The 18053-nt window shown below is 40.1% G+C and overlaps 1 protein-coding gene across 1 annotated transcript in view; it reads right to left on the minus strand.

The window, feature by feature from the left end:
- Positions 1–3373: 3373 nt before the first annotated feature.
- LMBRD1 (LMBR1 domain containing 1) overlaps positions 3374–18053 on the minus strand; it is a 263866-nt gene continuing 249186 nt past the window's right edge. Inside the window, exons 15-16 of the mRNA XM_040428628.1 lie at positions 6922–7013; positions 3374–3808 (exon numbers count right to left, since the gene is read on the minus strand). Of these exons, the coding sequence (XP_040284562.1) occupies positions 3686–3808; positions 6922–7013 (215 nt within the window). The 3' untranslated portion in view covers positions 3374–3685. The remainder of the gene's footprint in view (positions 3809–6921; positions 7014–18053) is intronic.

Genomic DNA, 18053 nt, shown 5'->3' on the forward strand with positions numbered 1-18053 from the left:
CCGAACTGTCTACGATAATTAAGTGATCGCTTTTCGAAAATTACAGCGGGACGCCGCTGTCTCAGGCTAAGGAGCGGGACGCCCCTCTGTGTATAGCTACTATTAATCGAGACCTGAGAATGGAGTCAAAGTGTTATCAACAATAACTGAACTCTATTTGTGGATACTCAGAGCCTTTTAAATCTTCTTTTTTATATTCTTGGAGGCGAAGTTTTATTGATGGACTACTAAGTGTATTTACCTTAATAGCTATTCAAAATGTTGTTTTATTATGCACACTTTTACCATTTACGCTACTATATATTTATATGTAATTATTATTGGGAACTATCAATTGTGAACGACGCATTTAGATATATTAATAATAAAAAGTTTATGCATCAATATCCACTGTTCCCATTGCTTTAGAGAGTGCCCCACTGTTATTTACTCATTACTACAACCCCTTTCAGATTTGGTGATCTGTTAGTGGGTGCACCTCACGTTGTTCCCTGATCCCTCTAGTGCGACATATCCTTTTTATATTTTCAATATGAGCAATGTCAGTCACATGCAGTTTTAAACAAGGTACCTCTTACAAGACCATGCTGGGTGGCTTCATCAGACATAAGTGAATGCAGTGAGCTGCAATATCTTGCTGTTCCAGCTCATACAGATGAACCGATGTGTCTGTTTAAACCATGAAGAAAAACAGGAAGTGTTGTGGCCCCTTTATTGTGCTGACCAGCAGTTGGCACCCACTCTTGAGTATGCACTATCACAGTATGGCAACTAGCGAGAACTATAATTCCTATGTAGTACTATTACATCACCGAGTATTTTCTCATCAAGATATCAGGAATTACCTATTTTAGTACTTTATAATCTGTAATACTAATGCACCATAAACTTAAAAGGTTATGAACACCTTTGGGGGCATTTTTTTTTATTTTTGCATTGTTCTCATTTTGAGCAAAAAATAATTTCTTCATTTGGCTTTTATAAAAATTTTTGAACCACTGTCTTTGTGCTCCATATCACTGACATTACCTGATCTCTGTGTGGGCTTCACTACTGGTTTTGGCTCACAATAACTGATGGAAAACAATCACCAAATAACCGAAGTGTGAACTTGGCCTTAAGTCTTATCTTACTTATAAGAATGTTGCTCAAATAAGTGTTTATGACCTTTTAGTAATATAGATATGTGTTATTAGATGACCCCACTATCCCTGACGAAGCCACTTTGTGGCGAAACATGTCGGGAGGGGTGTTATAGTGTAGCGCTTTAGTTTTATAGACCGTTCACAGTTAGGAGCATAATTGTAGCGATAGGATTAGCTGAGGGTCAGCATGGTAGATGTTTGTGTTTGGTCACCAGCAATATAGGATGAAGTGGTATGCCTGACTAGATGTGTATGGTGCAGACAAGGGACATACAGTGGTAGAGTTGATACAGCTTCCAGCCACAGTGTTTCTAATTGAGCTGTAGCGTGCAGAGTATAATGTAACACTCCAAGGGCAGTTGATACAAGTGTGTAGCCTGTAGAATTAACAGGCACACACAAATGGACTGCATTGTAATATAACTTTAGTATCACTACCAAACAATTGATAACGTGTGCCCGGCTCTTAGAACAGTCAACATGTGTGTGTGGTTTGCCTAGTTGATCACGCACAAATAGACTGCTGACCTGTTTGACGACCTCCACTGCAAATAAAGATATAAACCTACATCTCTGCAAACACTCAATTCAGGCTTAGTATATAGAGGTATTTAACATACCCTGACCATTATCAGTGACTAACCATACACACCATCTAACCTGTCTAATATATATAAAATAGTGCACCTGATGGTGTCTATATCAGTTGTCAAAGGTTATATTAATCCCACAGTTGCCGCTAGCAACCACTAGCAGCTACTAGGTCATTAGACATTAGACCTCACTGTTTTCTGATAATTTTAATACATTTTTCCTTCCTCACACTTTGGTTTTAACAATGATTAAATAAAGATATCCAATGTGTGAGAGAGTATCTAAATCGCACATCCTCATAACTATGCTTTTGATACAACAACTGTTTTAAATTAAAGCAAGATAAAAAATGGCTATACAGCACTATTATCATAAATTTGCTATGCACTATTAGGAGGCACTAGTATACAGTTTGATCAAAGAGCATAGGCCCACTTTCCACGACAAGGTCGCCTCCTTTCAAGTGGGGACCTACTCTAACTTTGGCGCGGCGCGGTGACCATCGCGCCCCCACACCGCTCCAGCAGGCAATGGGACCCAGTAGCCACACAGCACCCACTGTGCAGAAAAGCCACCAAGGCCCCGGGTCCCATTACTCCACCAGCACGGCACAAAAGCAGCGACGGCCACCGTCCAGCACCGCATGTGAACTGGTGCAAGGAGCTCACCTGTTCACAGCCTCTCAGGAAGACCAACTGAGATTTGGTAGGAATTTTAAACCCTATGCAGACTTCTGCAGATTAAAAGCACCTGAGCCGAATGGGGAGGAGTACTGATCCAGAGAGGGGGAAAAGCAAAGTCTATATAAAGTATCCAATGTGTGAGATATATTTTTATTACAACACTTATTAGGTAGAGACCACTAAAGGGATTTTTTTGGTCTATTGATCGTTTAGTATATTTATTAGATGACCGGCACAAAGTAAAAGTAAAAAGTACAATTCACATAGCTAGAAAAATAGTTAACCGTTTGTGACAGAACGGCTCAATATTTTTAATAAAAACTAATTGAAAAAATTAGTTTTAGCCCAAAATGAGTAAAATGCAATCATAAAAAAAGAAAAATTGCCACCGAAGGTGTACATAGCCATTAAAAAAGATAAAACACAAAAATACTCAAAATAGACCTTACACAATGCTGTTCAAGATATATTAATGTTTTATTAGTCATATATAAAATTTTGCAAATGTCAATTTCTTTTTTAAATTAAAGTATCTGCAAGAAATAAAGAAAAATGTCAAAGAACAAAACAAAACGACCATAACCACTAATCATTTACTATAAGGCTACATTCACATGGCAGTATCTGTTTTGCAGTCAGCAAACCGCTGTTTCACAATACAGATGCAGGCCCTATTAAATAAATGCCTAAGATTATCTGCAAAACGTATAAGAATAAAACTGACTGCCCCATAGAAAAGGATGGGTCTGCGTGCGATCCACAAAAAATGCAGATTGGATGCGGACCAAAAATACGGTCGTGTGAATGTACATCAGGTGTCAGCAACCGCCGGTTCTCCAGCTGTTGTGCGCCATACACTTCTATAGAAGTTCTGAGAACAGTCAAGCAAGTATACATGCTGGGAGCCATAGTTCTGCTGCAGGTGGAGTGCCGGAGGTTGCTGATACTGAGAGTAATGGATATAATTGAAACTCTGTAGAGAGTAGGTATGAGGTACAAAGCCAGGGTTTCTATTGGCATCAGTTTCTTTTAGTGCATAGTTCAGAATATTTTAGGGTTACATAAATGTTCAGTTTTAAATGTATATATTAAGTACCTGAAACAAGTAAATTAGTAACACTTTATGTCCATGTTTCGGTCCAAGTCATTCTTTTTACATGCCAGTTAATCTTCAGCCATAAATTAAAATACATCTTGATATGAATTTTATATTTTCAGCTTACAATAAAAAGTCTTTTAAACAGATCATGGAAATACAGCTCTTTAGGTGTATACAGGAGACAGGTCTTCATTGTCACTTAGATCAGAATCGTCATCTTCTACTTCTCCTTCAATAACAGATTTCTTTCCTTTTAAGCAGGAGACAACGAATCCAATAATAAAAACCTGCAATTAAGATGACAGGTCTTGAGGGACAAGTATAAGCAGAAGAATATTTTGTCTTGTACTAAAGATGTAGCAGATGTCTTTTATGCATTGTGATAACCCATTAGGTTTGTATTGAGTGCTATGGAAAACATCTGCTAATAGAATGTCCTGATTAGAGTTGAGCGAATTGATTCGTACAATTCTATTCGTTCATCAGAGTTCTTCAGCAGCAAGAGTTTCTCATCTCCCATTTGATTGACAGGACTTGCCCGGCCCGGTCAATCTCACACATGTGCCACTGCTTCAAGTAATGGCGCAAAGGCTCAACTGCTGCTACCACAGCTGCGACTGTGCATGCACCGCTACCCAAAAGTGTAGCACCACCTGCACAGTCTCTAATAGCAGCAGCAGAGCCTGCGAGCTGGCATCAGTACTCAGAGTAGCGGTGCAGTCGTGAGATAGACAAGGCCACGTGAGATGTCTGGCCCTGTCAGTCAAGTCATCTCTCCATTTATTTTTAGGAGTTCAGAGAAATCAGTCAAAAAAATCTGCTTATATGTTTTTGGAAATGCAACAAAAGTGAATGGAGAGAGAGATATTTGAGACATCTATGGAGTATCCAGTTTGTATGCCATAAATGTTTAAAATGGGAAAACCTCTTTAAGCTGGCCATAGCTATGACAGTAGCACGCCATTATGGAAAGCAATTAGATGACATACACATTTTGTCTTTGGCTTGGCATTGTTTGCACATGGAAATGTAGATATGCATTTGAAAGAAGGCTCTGGTGTCGTAAGGATCATTGCAAGTCCCTACAGATATACTGTATTTGACTGTCGGCTAAGGTCAATTTGGCAAAAACTTTTTTTCTAAATGTCTTTATGATAAAGAAGTTACATATGTCACAGAGTTGTCACAAGAGTATTCAACTATATATATATATATATATATATATATATATATATATATATATATATAAAAACTTTACTAACTAAACTAAGATGTTAGTAACACGGGGGATTCTTTAATAGCTAAAATAGCTTTAATAGCTAATTTACTGCTGTGACATAAAGGCGAGTATGCAAGATCTATATATAGATATAGATATATTCGTGAAAAGAAGCCCTCACAGAGCTCCGTTAAGAGAAAAATAAATTAAAAAAAGTATGGTTCTCAGAAAACAATTGAACCAATTCCAGTTGAAAAGCGACATGGTGCCTCTAAACCAATCCATAAAAATCTGCATTGCTAAAGCCTGGTTCTTCCCTTATAAAACCTACAGCATACCCAAACAGCAGTTTACGTCCACATGTATGGCACTTCCATACCCAGTAAAACCTGCCTAACAATTTAAGGGTTATGGCAAGTTTAAAATGGCACGAGCTGGGCACTGAAATTCCATATCAGTGGAATACTTGCAATTTTCATTTTGCACCTTCCTCTGCTCATGAATTTTTACAATACCTGTGGTGTCAAAATGGTCATTCCAACCTTTGATAAATAACTTGAGGGGGTGTAGTTTCCAAAATTGTATCACTTCACATCAACCAGTGCTGTACAAATCACCAAACTAGGCCTTGGGTACACATGGTGCTCTTTCTTCTGAACCCTGTGGTATGCCCAAGCAGCAGTTTATGACCACAGAAGTGGTTTTGCCATACTCAGTAAAAAATTATTTAACAATTTTTTTTTTTTTCCTGTTACCACTTGTGAGAATGAAAAAATCTGGAGATAAAGTAAAATATTTTCATTTTTATAGCCAAGTGTTTCTAAAATCTTTTAAATGCCTGAAGGGTCAATGCACTTCACCCCTTGATAAATCCTGAGTAGTTTTCAAAATAGGGTCACTTTTTGGGGTTTCTACTGTAGAGACCTCACGGTCACTTGAAATGTGACATAGCACCCGAAAACCATCCCAAAAAAATCTGCCCTCCAAAAGCCATCCTCTTCTGAGCCGTCTGGTGTGGGGAAAATAGCAGTGCGTCTTATGGGGGCGAATGCTGCGACCGTCCGGTGAATATGCTGAGAGGGAGGAGGGGCTGGGGGCCGGCATCTGTTATCTGTAATGGCAGCAGGGCCCAGTGCAGTCACTGTATTCTACTACACCGGGCCCCACTCCCTGTAGTATAAGATAATCATATCTAACTTGTGGGTATTGTTTAAAGTATTCCAATCATCTTAAATCTAGCACTGTACTACTTACAACTAACTTCTTGGCAGTCAGGAGGCCGGGCGGGCGCTTGTAGTGTAGCTCACTACGCTCACTGCGCCTGCGCCACCCACTTTATGAATGAAGCAGGCGGCGCAGGCGCAGTGAGCTACGCTACGAGCGCCCGCCGGCCTCCTGACTGCCAAGAAGTTAGTTGTAAGTAGTACAGCGCTAGATTTAAGATGATTGGAATACTTTAAACAATACCCACAAGTTAGATCTGATTACCGTATACTACAGAGAGCGGGGCGCAGTGTAGTAGAATACAGTGACTGCACCAGGCCCCGCTGCCATTACAGAAACAGATGCCGGCCCCCATTCACTACACAGGGACACTGTTATGGGGGATCTGTGGATGACACATAAGATGCTATATATGTGCCATCCACAGATGCCCCCATAACAGTGCCATCCACAGATGCCCCCATAACAGTGCCATCCACAGATGCCCCCATAACAGTGTCATCCACAGACCACCATTACGGTAGTTCAAAACCCACCAAAAGCACACCTTTTGGTTCAAAATATTTTTTTTCTTATTTTCCTCCTCAAAAACCCAGGTGCGTCTTATGGGCAGGTGCGTCTTATAGGGCAAAAAATACGGTAATGGTCTTAAAAAGATAAATTCAAATTTAGAAAATTGCTAATTTTCCAAATTTTCAGAAAACTTTTGATTTTTTTTTAAAATAAAGGTAAAACATATTGACCCAAATTAACATGAAGTAAGAGGTGTCACAAATCTTAAAATCATTTGGATTAGTAAAAGCATTCAAAAGTTATTACCACATAAAGGGATACATGCAAGATTTACAAAATTAGGCATGGTTGGGAAGGTGAAAACTGAATCAGTCTGGAAGTGGTTAAGGACATATACAGTAGATAAAGGTAGGCACACAACTTTAACATAGAAGTAATACTTACAACTATGAACACCCAGTTGCCAAAATAATAAACGGTGCTGAAAAACCAAAACTTATGCAGAAACAAGTATGTTCGGGTAACTGTACACTGATCTAGAAAAGAAAGAAATAAGAATGCCTTCATATACATAAAATATCCATCAACACTAAAATACTGCATCTATGGCAGCATCATCACTTTATCTTCTAGACCCCAATATAATATATAACGTTCATAAAACAAACAGATGCTAAACATTTTCCTGCAAATGTATGTTTTTACAATATAGAAAGCTCATATTTACAGATGATGGAATAAAAATAGAAGTATATTAAAGTACTAATAAAAAAATAATAAATAATAATATGGATCATGTTGATGACCACACATCATGTGTAGACACAAGCCATTTTACCGACCATACATCACAGCAAGAAGGTAGAGTAAAACTCGAAAAATTTGAATATCGTGCAAAAGTCCATTTATTTCAGTAATGCAAATGGAAAGGAATTGCAGTAATGCAGCTTAAAATTTAAATTCTGTGAAAAGGTTCAATATTCTCGGCTCAAAGTGTCACACTCTAGTCAGCTAATTAATCCATATCCCCTGAGCAAAGGGTACCTGAGATTGTGACTTTGGGGTTTCATAAGCTGTAAGCCATAATCATCCAAATTATAACAAATAAAGGCTTGAAATGTCTCACTTTGCATGTAATGAGTCTATCTCATATGTTAGTTTCACCTTTTAAGTTGTATTTCTGAAATAAATGAACTTTGCACGATATAAAAAAAATTTGAGTTTCACCTGTACACTTTTTTCATGTGGTTTTTGTTCCTGCGTTTTACTGCAGAAATACAGCATGGTATAAACCTGCTTTAGGTTCTGGGGTAAAGCAGCAAACATACGTACATGACTGGCTTCATCAGTGATGTGGCCACAAGCTGCATGTCACTGCTGAAGCCAGTCGTTGGCTGGAGCGCTGCATGTGACCATGTCCATGATCTGCCAGTGTAAACAGCTACAATTTTCTAATATACATTTGGGGTCATTTATCAAACTGGTGTAAAATAGAACTGGCTTAGTTGTCTATAGCAACCAATCAGATTCCACCTTTCATTTTTGACAGTTCCTTTGGAAATTGAAAGGTGGAATCCGATTGGTTGCTATGGGCAACTAAGCCGGTTCTACTTTACATCAGTTTGATAAATGACCCCAATTGTGTTTCAATTCCTCACCATTTTCAAGATGCTTGATTGCGGTCAGTGAATGAGAACATATATATATGTTCAGGGGGAGCAGATCTGTATAGAGACCTAGTTCTGATCTCAGCTTAGTCTAGATATCTTCAGTAAACCAAATGCATCATCAGTAAAAATCTATTTAGTTCATAGAGCATTGCCTAGATTGGGCACCAGTGTATCTACTTCTCAACTCAACAGAACTAGTTTGGTAAGGCCAAACGTGGGGCACTGAGACGGCTCTAATGCCGGCAAAAATCACAGTAATCACTGCTGTGTGGCTTTGCGGGTAAATAAACTGTTTCCCTGCAAACTGAAGCATCCCCAAAAAGGGTTGTTCACCCGAAGGGCATCTTGAACAGACTGTCCAGTACCACAGGACCTGTGGAAGGAACTATTCTTACCAGATCCGAACCGCCGGATTCCCCCTACTTCAATCCCTGGGCCACTGCACCTCTCAGGTCTCTTCGTGTCAACATCCTTTTTGACACAATTCATGTGGCTGCTGCAGCAACGGCAATGTCTCCCAAGCGTCATCTTTGCACCCAGTCATTGGCTGAAGCAGCCGTGTGAGACCATATGTTAACATAGAAACATAGAATGTGTCGGCAGATAAGAACCATTTGGCCCATCTAGTCTGCCCAATATATCTGAATCCTATTAATAGTCCCTGGCCCTATCTTATATGAAGGATAGCCTTATGCCTATCCCATGCATGCTTAAACCCCTTCACTGTATTTGCAGCTACCACTTCTGCAGGAAGGCTATTCCATGCATCCACTACTCTCTCAGTAAAGTAATACTTCCTTATATTACTTTTAAACCTTTGCCCCTCTAATTTAAAACTGTGTCCTCTTGTGGTAGTTTTTCTTCTTTTAAATATGCTCTCCTCCTTTACCGAGTTGATTCCCTTTATGTATTTAAAAGTTTCTATCATATCCCCTCTGTCTCTTCTTTCTTCCAAGCTATACATGTTAAGGTCCTTTAACCTTTCCTGGTAAGTTTTATCCTGCAATCCATGTACTAGTTTAGTAGCTCTTCTCTGAACTCTCTCTAGAGTATCTATATCCTTCTGGAGATATGGCCTCCAGTACTGCGCACAATACTCCAAGTGAGGTCTCACCAGTGTTCTGTACAGCGGCATAAGCACTTCACTCTTTCTACTGCTTATACCTCTCCCTATACATCCAAGCATTCTGCTGGCATTTCGTGCTGCTCTATTACATTGTCTTCCCACCTTTAAGTATTCTGAAATAATTACTCCTAAATCCCTTTCCTCAGATACTGAGGTCAGAACTGTGTCAAATATTCAATATTCTGCCCTTGGGTTTTTACGCCCCAGGTGCATTATCTTGCACTTATCCACATTAAATTTCAGTTGCCAGAGCTCTGACCATTCTTCTAGTTTTCCTAAATCCTTTTCCATTTGGCGTTTCCCTCCAGGAACATCAACCCTGTTACATATCTTTGTGTCATCAGCAAAAAGACAAACCTTACCATCGAGGCCTTTTGCAATATCACTTAAGATATTAAACAAAATTGGTCCCAGTACAGATCCCTGTGGAACCCCACTGGTAACATGACCTTGTTTTGAATGTTCTCCATTGACTACAACCCTCTGTTGTCTGTCACTCAGCCACTGCCTAATCCACTCAACAATATGGGAGTCCATGCTCAATGACTGCAGTTTATTGATAAGTCTTCTATGTGGGACAGTGTCAAAAGCCTTACTAAAATCTAGATATGCGATGTCTACTGCACCTCCACCGTCTATTATTTTAGTCACCCAGTCAAAAAAATCTATAAGATTAGTTTGACATGATCTCCCTGAAGTAAACCCATGTTGTTTTTCATCTTGCAATCCATGGGATTTTAGATGTTCCACAATCCTATCCTTTAATAGGGTTTCCATTAATTTGCCTACTATTGATGTCAGACTCACTGGTCTATAGTTGCTCGATTCCTCCCTACTACCTTTCTTGTGAATGGGCACTACATTTGCCAATTTCCAATCTTCCGGGACGACTCCTGTTACTAATGATTGGTTAAATAAATCTGTTAGCGGTTTTGCCAGCTCACCACTAAGCTCTTAATAATTTTGAGTGTATCTCATCAGGCCCCTGTGACTTATTTGTCTTCACCTTAGACAGCAAACTTAGAACATCTTCCTCTGTAAAGATACATGCATCAAATGATTTATTAGTCATCCTTTCTAGTGGAGGTCCTTCTCCTTCTTTTTCTTTTGTAAAAACTGAACAGAAGTATTCATTAAGGCAGTCGGCTAGCCCTTTATTCTCTTCTACATACCTTCCGTCCTTTGTTTTTAATTTAGTTATTCCCTGTTTTAATTTCCTTTTTTCATTTATATATCTGAAGAATGTCTTATCCCCTTTTTTCATAGACTGAGCTAGTTTTTCTTCTGCCTGCGCTTTAGAAGTTCTTATAACTTGCTTGGCCTCTCTCTGCCTAATCTTGTAGATTTCCTTATCTTCATTGCTCTGGTTTTTTTTTTATAATTACAAAATGCTAGCTTTTTATTTTTAATGATTTGGGCCACTTCTGCTGAGTACCACAGTGGTCTCTTCCTTTTTTTGCTTTTACTGACAAGTCTAATGCAATTTTCTGTTGCCTTCAATAATGCACCTTTTAAGTAGTCCCATTTCTCCTGGACTCCATGTAATCCGTTCCAGTCTGATAAGGACTCATTTATGACTAATTTCATTTTTGAAAAGTCTGTTTTTCTAAAATCTAAAACTTTTGTTTTTGTGTGGTGGGACTGTTTCACAGTTCTTATATTAAACCACACTGACTGGTGATCACTAGATCCCAAGGTTTCGCCTACAATGACATCATATACCGAATCCCCGTTTGTGAATACCAAATCCAAAATGGCCTCCCTCCGGGTTGGCTCCTCAACCACTTGTTGTAGAGATAACCCCAGTAGGAATTTTGAATATCTGTACTCCTGGTAGAACTTGCTATTTTGGTTTTCCAGTTTATATCTGGAAGATTGAAATCTCCCATAATGATAACTTCTCCTTTCATTGTCATTTTAGCTATTTCTTCAACTAGTAGATCATCTAGTTCTTTAAACTTGACCAGGTGGTCTATATATCACACCTACACGAGTTACTGCATGTTTAGCAAACTGCAACGTAACCCAAACTGACTCTATGTTGGCCTCACCAACTTGTATTAGGTTAGATTTAATGCTATCTTTCACATACAGGGCCACTCCTCCTCCTTTCTTGCCTTCTCTGTCTCTTCTGTATAAAGAGTACCCTGGTATGGTTATGTCCCAGTCATTTCTTTCATTAAACCATGTCTCCGTAACAGCCACTAAATCTACATTCTCAGATGCCATTATTGACCCAAGTTCATTGATTTTTTTACCTAAACTGCGAGCATTTGTAGACAGGACTCTGAGCTTATCATTTCTTAACCTCTGTGCTTCTGACCTGTTCTGGCATTGTTTCGGGGGGCAATTGGACTCTTTTATTTTCACTCTTTTGCCCCCCCTTCCTAGTTTAAATACTCTTTCGCAAATTCTTGGAGTTGTTCACTGAGTACATTTGTTCCTTTGAGAGAAAGATGCAAACCATATTTTTTGTACAGTTCCTTTCTATTCCAAGTAGAGCTATCATGAGAAACAAAGCCAAATCCTTGATCTTGACACAATTTACCAAGCCATATGTTGAACTCCTTTATGCGCCTCTGCCTATCATTCTGAACATTATGCACAGGCAGAACTTCAGAAAATGAAATGGTGGATGCAAAATCCTGTACGTCATTACCAAGTGTGATAAAAGATTTTCTCACCTCTGACACTTCATTGCAAGCCAGGTCATTTGTCCCTAGATGGACAAGAACATCCACGTCCCCTTCCTGCTTTGCTTGCTTAACAATATTAATAATACGTCTTCTATCTCTTCTAGCAGTAGCCCCAGGGAGACATCTCACAAAACCATTTTCTTTAAGCTCCACACTTCTTATGATTGAATCCCCCAGCAACAGCTGCTTCCTTTGAGACTTCACTTTATCTTTTTTGTTGCATACATTAGACATAGGAGTCGATGGTTTCTCACCCTCTGTGCTTGAGTCCATATCCATGTTGTCCTTACATTCTGAGAGTGCTGCAAATGAATTATGGAGAACCACCGACTGTGGGACATGTCTTCTATCCAGCACTCTAAGTCTTCCAGAACCTACATTAACCCATCTGCCATTTCTGGGGGTCCTCTGTGGCAGTGGCATTGCAGCAGTCCTAGCTGGAGTTTGTTTAACAGATAATTTAAATATTTCAGATTTCAAAAATGAAATTTCCTGCTGCAGTAAGGAGAACTGTCTACAGATCTGACAGCATCCGAATCTTCAAAGAGTGGAACATGAAATAAATGCACAACAATTCCTGCACTGAACCAAGTCTGCCATTTTAAAGAGGAAAAAATAAAAAAAATAAAAATATCTGCAATATCTCTTTACTATACTTAATGTAGTACTTGAAGGTAGTACTTGCAGCTAATGAATTAGAGTAAAAAAAGGCCCCCCAATCTATAACTGAAATACGCCTAAATGACAGCCTAGGTTTCTAATGTGAACTGCCGTACATGTACGACACTGGCATGGGCTGAGTAATATACAGCTGACACTCTGCTGCAACAGCCTAGAATTAACATGTCATTTATACTACATGATGAATGCCGTAAAAACAAAACACTAAACACAATGCTGGAATGGTTATTTTTTTTCTTAACCTCTTAAATTTTTTTATAAAAAAGTTATGCAATACATTTACATGTACCCAAACAGGCCTTGCATTTCTACCACTTGTCACTGCAGGCAATTACACTTGTAAATACAGGTGAAACTCAAAAAACTAGAATATCGTGCAAAAGTCCATTTATTTCAGTAATGCAAATGAAAAGGAATTGCATTAATGCAGCTTAAAATTAGAATTTTGTGAAAAGGTTCAATATTCTAGGCTCAAAGTGTCACACTCTAGTCAGCTAATTAATCCATATCCCCTGAGCAAAGAGTACCTCAAAATTGTGACTTTGGGGTTTCATAAGCTATAGGCCATAATCATCCAAATTATAACAAAGGCTTGAAATATCTCGCTTTGCATGTAATCAGTCTATCACATATGTTAGTTTCACCTTTTAAGTTGCATTACTGAAATAAATGAACTTTGCATAATATTCTAATTTTTCGCGTTTCACCTGTATGTCTAGGAAACCTTTATTATTTTTAGGTATCAATTAGAGATGAGCGAATTTCATATTTTGAAATTCGCTCACACTTAGTTTACTGGTAAAAGGTGAATTGCGTTATGGATTCAGTTACCATTTTCAATTCTATGACGGAATGCATAACGGAATTCCTTTAGAGGCATTCCGTTATTCATTCCGTCATAATAGAAGTCTATGGGCTGCAAAAACGGATCCATTCCATTTCTGTTATGCAGGGAGACCTCTCCTTGTCCAGGGAAAACTCAGCCACAAGTAGAGAGTTTGGCTGCCCAGTAGTCCAGGGGATCTTAAATGTGGGGTGGCAGGGTGTACTGCAAGTATGCCACAACCTGCTGGTTCAGGTCCTGCTCTATGTCTAGCTGCTGCTGCTGGTGAGTAGTTCTTCAGTAGGTGGGTGAAGAAAACTGCTCATCAGCGACTCTAGACTAATGTTGCTGCTGATGGAGCGGGTACTGCTCCCTCCCCCCCCCAGCAGCCATGGCAGTGGAACGTGAGCGCAGAGGGCCCCCCGGGTAAGACCTGTGTGCAGATTGGCGATGGCGCACATAGGCAGCAGCCAACTGACTACATATGAGATCTCGATAGTAGTTCAGTTTGTCCTCCCTCACAGCGGGTGTAAAAAAGGCCCCCCATTTTGGACCGGTAGCAAGGGTCTAACATGGTAGAGAGCCAGTAGTCAACCCTCTGCCGAATGGTGACAATTCGGCTGTCACTGCGCAAGCAACTGGGCATGCAACGCGCCATTTGCTCAAGTGACTCGGAGGGACTCCCTGCCTCCATTTCCACTGCATAATGACATGGTGTCTGGGTCATCTGCCTCATCGCCCTGTAGCTCCTCTGGCTGCTCCTGTTCCTCCTCTCCTGTCACCCGTGTAGAAAAAACACCCATTTCTCTACGCATTGCTTGTGCTCTAATGTCGTCGTCCTCCTCCTCCTCCTCTAGTTCAGCCCCCACAGGGCTCATGTGGCCGTGAGATGTAGTCGCTATGTCTCCTGTTCCTTGGCCAGCCAGATTTAGCAGCATCTGTTGCAGGACATGAATCAGTGGAATGAGGTTGTTCATCCCGTAGTCCTAGTGACTGACAAATAAAGTGGCCTCCCCAAAGGGCCCAAGCAAACGGCAGGTGTCACGCATGAGCTGCCACTGGCTAACATCGAAGTTACACAGGTGAGTACTTCTGTCCGCCTATATGATCAAGAAATTGTTTATGGCCTTTCTCTGCTCATATAAATCGGTCCAACATATAGAGGGTGGAATTCCAATGGGTGAAAACATTGCATATCAGCCTATGTTGGGGGACGCCGTTATGTCGCTGCAGCTCAAGGAGGGTGTGCTTTGTGGTGTACGAGTGGCTGAAGTGCATGCAAAGTTTCCAGGCCATTTTCAGGATGTCTTGCAGATGGGGTGAAGACTTCAGGAACCGCTTTACAACCAGATTGAACACATGCGCCATGTAGGGTGGATGGCTCAGCCCTCCTGGACACAGCGCCAACACCATGTTCTTCCCATTGTCTGTCACCATGGTTCTGTTTTTAAGTTGTCGAGGGGATGAAGGAAGCGGAGCAGTTCCTCCCCTTTGTGACATTGCCATGCCCTACACATGTGGTATGCTGGAGGAGGACTGTGAATTGTCCCTGCAGTGGAGGCTGAGTACACGGTGGAGGACAAGGAGGCAGAGGCAGGACCAACGGTGTGAGAACATGAAGGCGGAAGCGGCATCACCTGGCCAAGTTTCTAGTGAGGCTGGGCAGGAACCACATTTACCCAGTAATATTGTGGCCAGAGGAAGCACAACCTGCGCGAAACAGCCGTTGCTACTGGGAGCTGCAAGAAAGTTTGTCTGCCCCTGCCATGTATACTATGTCTATTCTAGACAAATAAATATTTTTTACGATCAGTGAGTGCCACCTGTTACTTCTGCTCTATACATTTATACACGGTTTAAAGACTTTTGTTGGGCTGAGCACCACGAAGACGTTTTGTTTATTCACACGTGCACCTGAGATTGCCAGGCTCTGTATGCTTTGGGCCCTGTCAGTTTCTTTTTATTTCCAATTAAGCATTGTGTCAGAGGAACCCACCGACTCTTGGTTGGCCGTGTCAGAGGAACCCACCGACTCTTGGTTGGCCGTGTCAGATGTCAGTTGCAACGAAGTCGAAGACTGAGTCAACCATTCAAGCACCGCTGGGTTGCTGGTCAAGACACGACTGCTAGATGACACTGGGAGCTCAGGTCTCTCGCTGCAACTCCTGCTGCCACCCCCTTCTTCTGCTACTTCTGCCTGAGACAAACATTTTGGCCACTGTCCATTCCCTTTGAAGGGCCTGTCACTTGTCTGACATACTGTATAATAAAATAATTAAATTAAAATACACCCCAAAAAAAGGCTGTAGTACAATGTAACTTCACCGCAGAACAGCAATTAAGAGGTATTCTTTTTTCTATTAATACACCCCCCCCTCCCAAAAAAATAAAAGAAAAATTTAAATTCACTGCAGAAAGGCTAATAGGACAGAAGTATATTTCCTATTAATACACCCCGTAAATGGCTGTATCACACGGCACTTGGACCCCAATAACAAACAAGGTTTGCTGGAATTACTGAGCTATCATTTAGTGCAATTTGGATCCCCAGTTAGTGCAGCAAGGTGTAATAGAATAGCTCCTATTATCCAGGCTGTACACTCCCCTATTGGACCCTCTTCTACTTTTATAGCGTAGATAATGCCTCCCTATCCTTTCCCTACATCATGAATAATCTTTCTCTGAGTTATAAATCGTTTTTTAGCACAATAAAGTCTTTCCTAGAACTGTCCCTAGCGCCTGCTGACGTCTCTCTCTGCACAAAGTACAGCGGAAAATGGCAGAATCCAAGGTGGCTGAGGCCATTTATAGGGCTGTGACATCACAGGGGCTGGGTGGCTGCTGATTGGCTGCATGCATGGCATTGTGGGTAATCCCTCGTTTCCAGAGTTTTTTTGCTCCATTTCCAACATGTGCAGCAGCTATTTTAGGAAAAATGCGATTCGTTACCACGAAGTATAAGGAAATTCAGCTTCGGTGCAAATCAAATTTTTCCTGAAATTCGGACATAATTCCACTTCGTCAACTTTGATTCGCTCATCTCTACTGATGATTGCTTGGAGATGTTTAGAGATAATCTTCAGTTTTCTTTACGCGTGTCAAAAATGCATTGAAAACAGATTAGAAAGTTTATTTTTACAAAGTACGCTAGCTTTATAAACTCCCAAAATTGCTGTGCAATTGGCAATTGTGGATTAACAAGAGTTAAGCCTATGCTTGTTTACAAAGTTTAAATGAAAACTGATCCAATGGGGATAGCAGTCTTGTCACCATCTGCAACCCTGCAGTTGCTCACCTGAATTACTGACAGATCAGGAAAATACAGATGGCACACTACAGAAACATGATTGCACAAATTACTTCAAATTTTAAAATGTTTGACCTTAAAAAAAGATGAACATGTTAAATTGTCCTTCTGAAAACACTTAGAAAATAAATACTTAAAACTTCATGACATCTTATTGTTCGTGTCCCCAGAGGAAATCTGTGAGACGAAACGAGCGTCTGTGTCCGAGAGGTCAAGCTGTACGGTAGTATTTCTATAGCTTGATTTTGGGCTCGACTTCCCTCCTTCATGTTTTAAACTGTTTTAAACATTGGATAAAGGTGTATGTATTAATCAAGTTTTCATTGCATTTGGAATTTTGTCTGCATATCATTTAATCAGGATGGCAGAGTGGTTGTAGGTGTTATAGAGTTTGATTGTCCTCCCTAGTTAGGACATTTTGGGGTTCCTTGTCAATTTTTAGGATAGCTGCCCAATTAAACTGCTACAAAAAATAAATAAAAAAAACTCAAAGCTGCAATGTGTTATCAGAAAATGACCTATAGTTTAAATCAAGTTTTTGTTAAAATTTAATTTTTTTTATTTTCCATGTCCCTATATTTAAAAAATAATCGTGAAATTCTCATACTGGTCTCTAGGCCTAAAATATGTCAAGACTTCCAGTTCTTTGAGAGAAGCCACATGGGCTATAGAAACAATGGACGGTAGTGCACCTCACTGACCTTAATGGGAGATTTTTCTAGCATTCACTGTGACCTCTGCAGAGGTCATAAGTAAGTAGATAAGCTGTGATATCATCTATTGTGAATGGTGGATCCTCTGTTATCTACACAAAAATGATATTTATCATTGCTATACTGCCTGTGATAAAAATATCTTCTGAAAAATTACCTGAACAGGAAATATCAACATAGTATTAGGCTTGGTGTCCAGTATGAAAACTGCACAGCATATACAGTACAGACCAAAAGTTTGGACACACCTTCTCATTCAAAGAGTTTTCTTTATTTTCATGACTATGAAGGCATCAAAACTATGAATTAACACATGTGGAATTATATACATAACAAACAAGTGTGAAACAACTGAAAATATGTCATATTCTAAGTTCTTCAAAGTAGCCACCTTTTGCTTTGATTACTGCTTTGCACACTTTTGGCATTCTCTTGATGAGCTTCAAGAGGTAGTCCCTGAAATGGTTTTCACTTCACAGGTGTGCCCTGTCAGGTTTAATAAGTGGGATTTCTTGCCTTATAAATGGGGTTGGGACCATCATTTGCGTTGAGGAGAAGTC

Source organism: Bufo bufo, chromosome 4 (genome assembly GCF_905171765.1).
Source record: "Bufo bufo chromosome 4, aBufBuf1.1, whole genome shotgun sequence".
NCBI classification, from domain to species: Eukaryota; Metazoa; Chordata; class Amphibia; order Anura; family Bufonidae; genus Bufo; species Bufo bufo.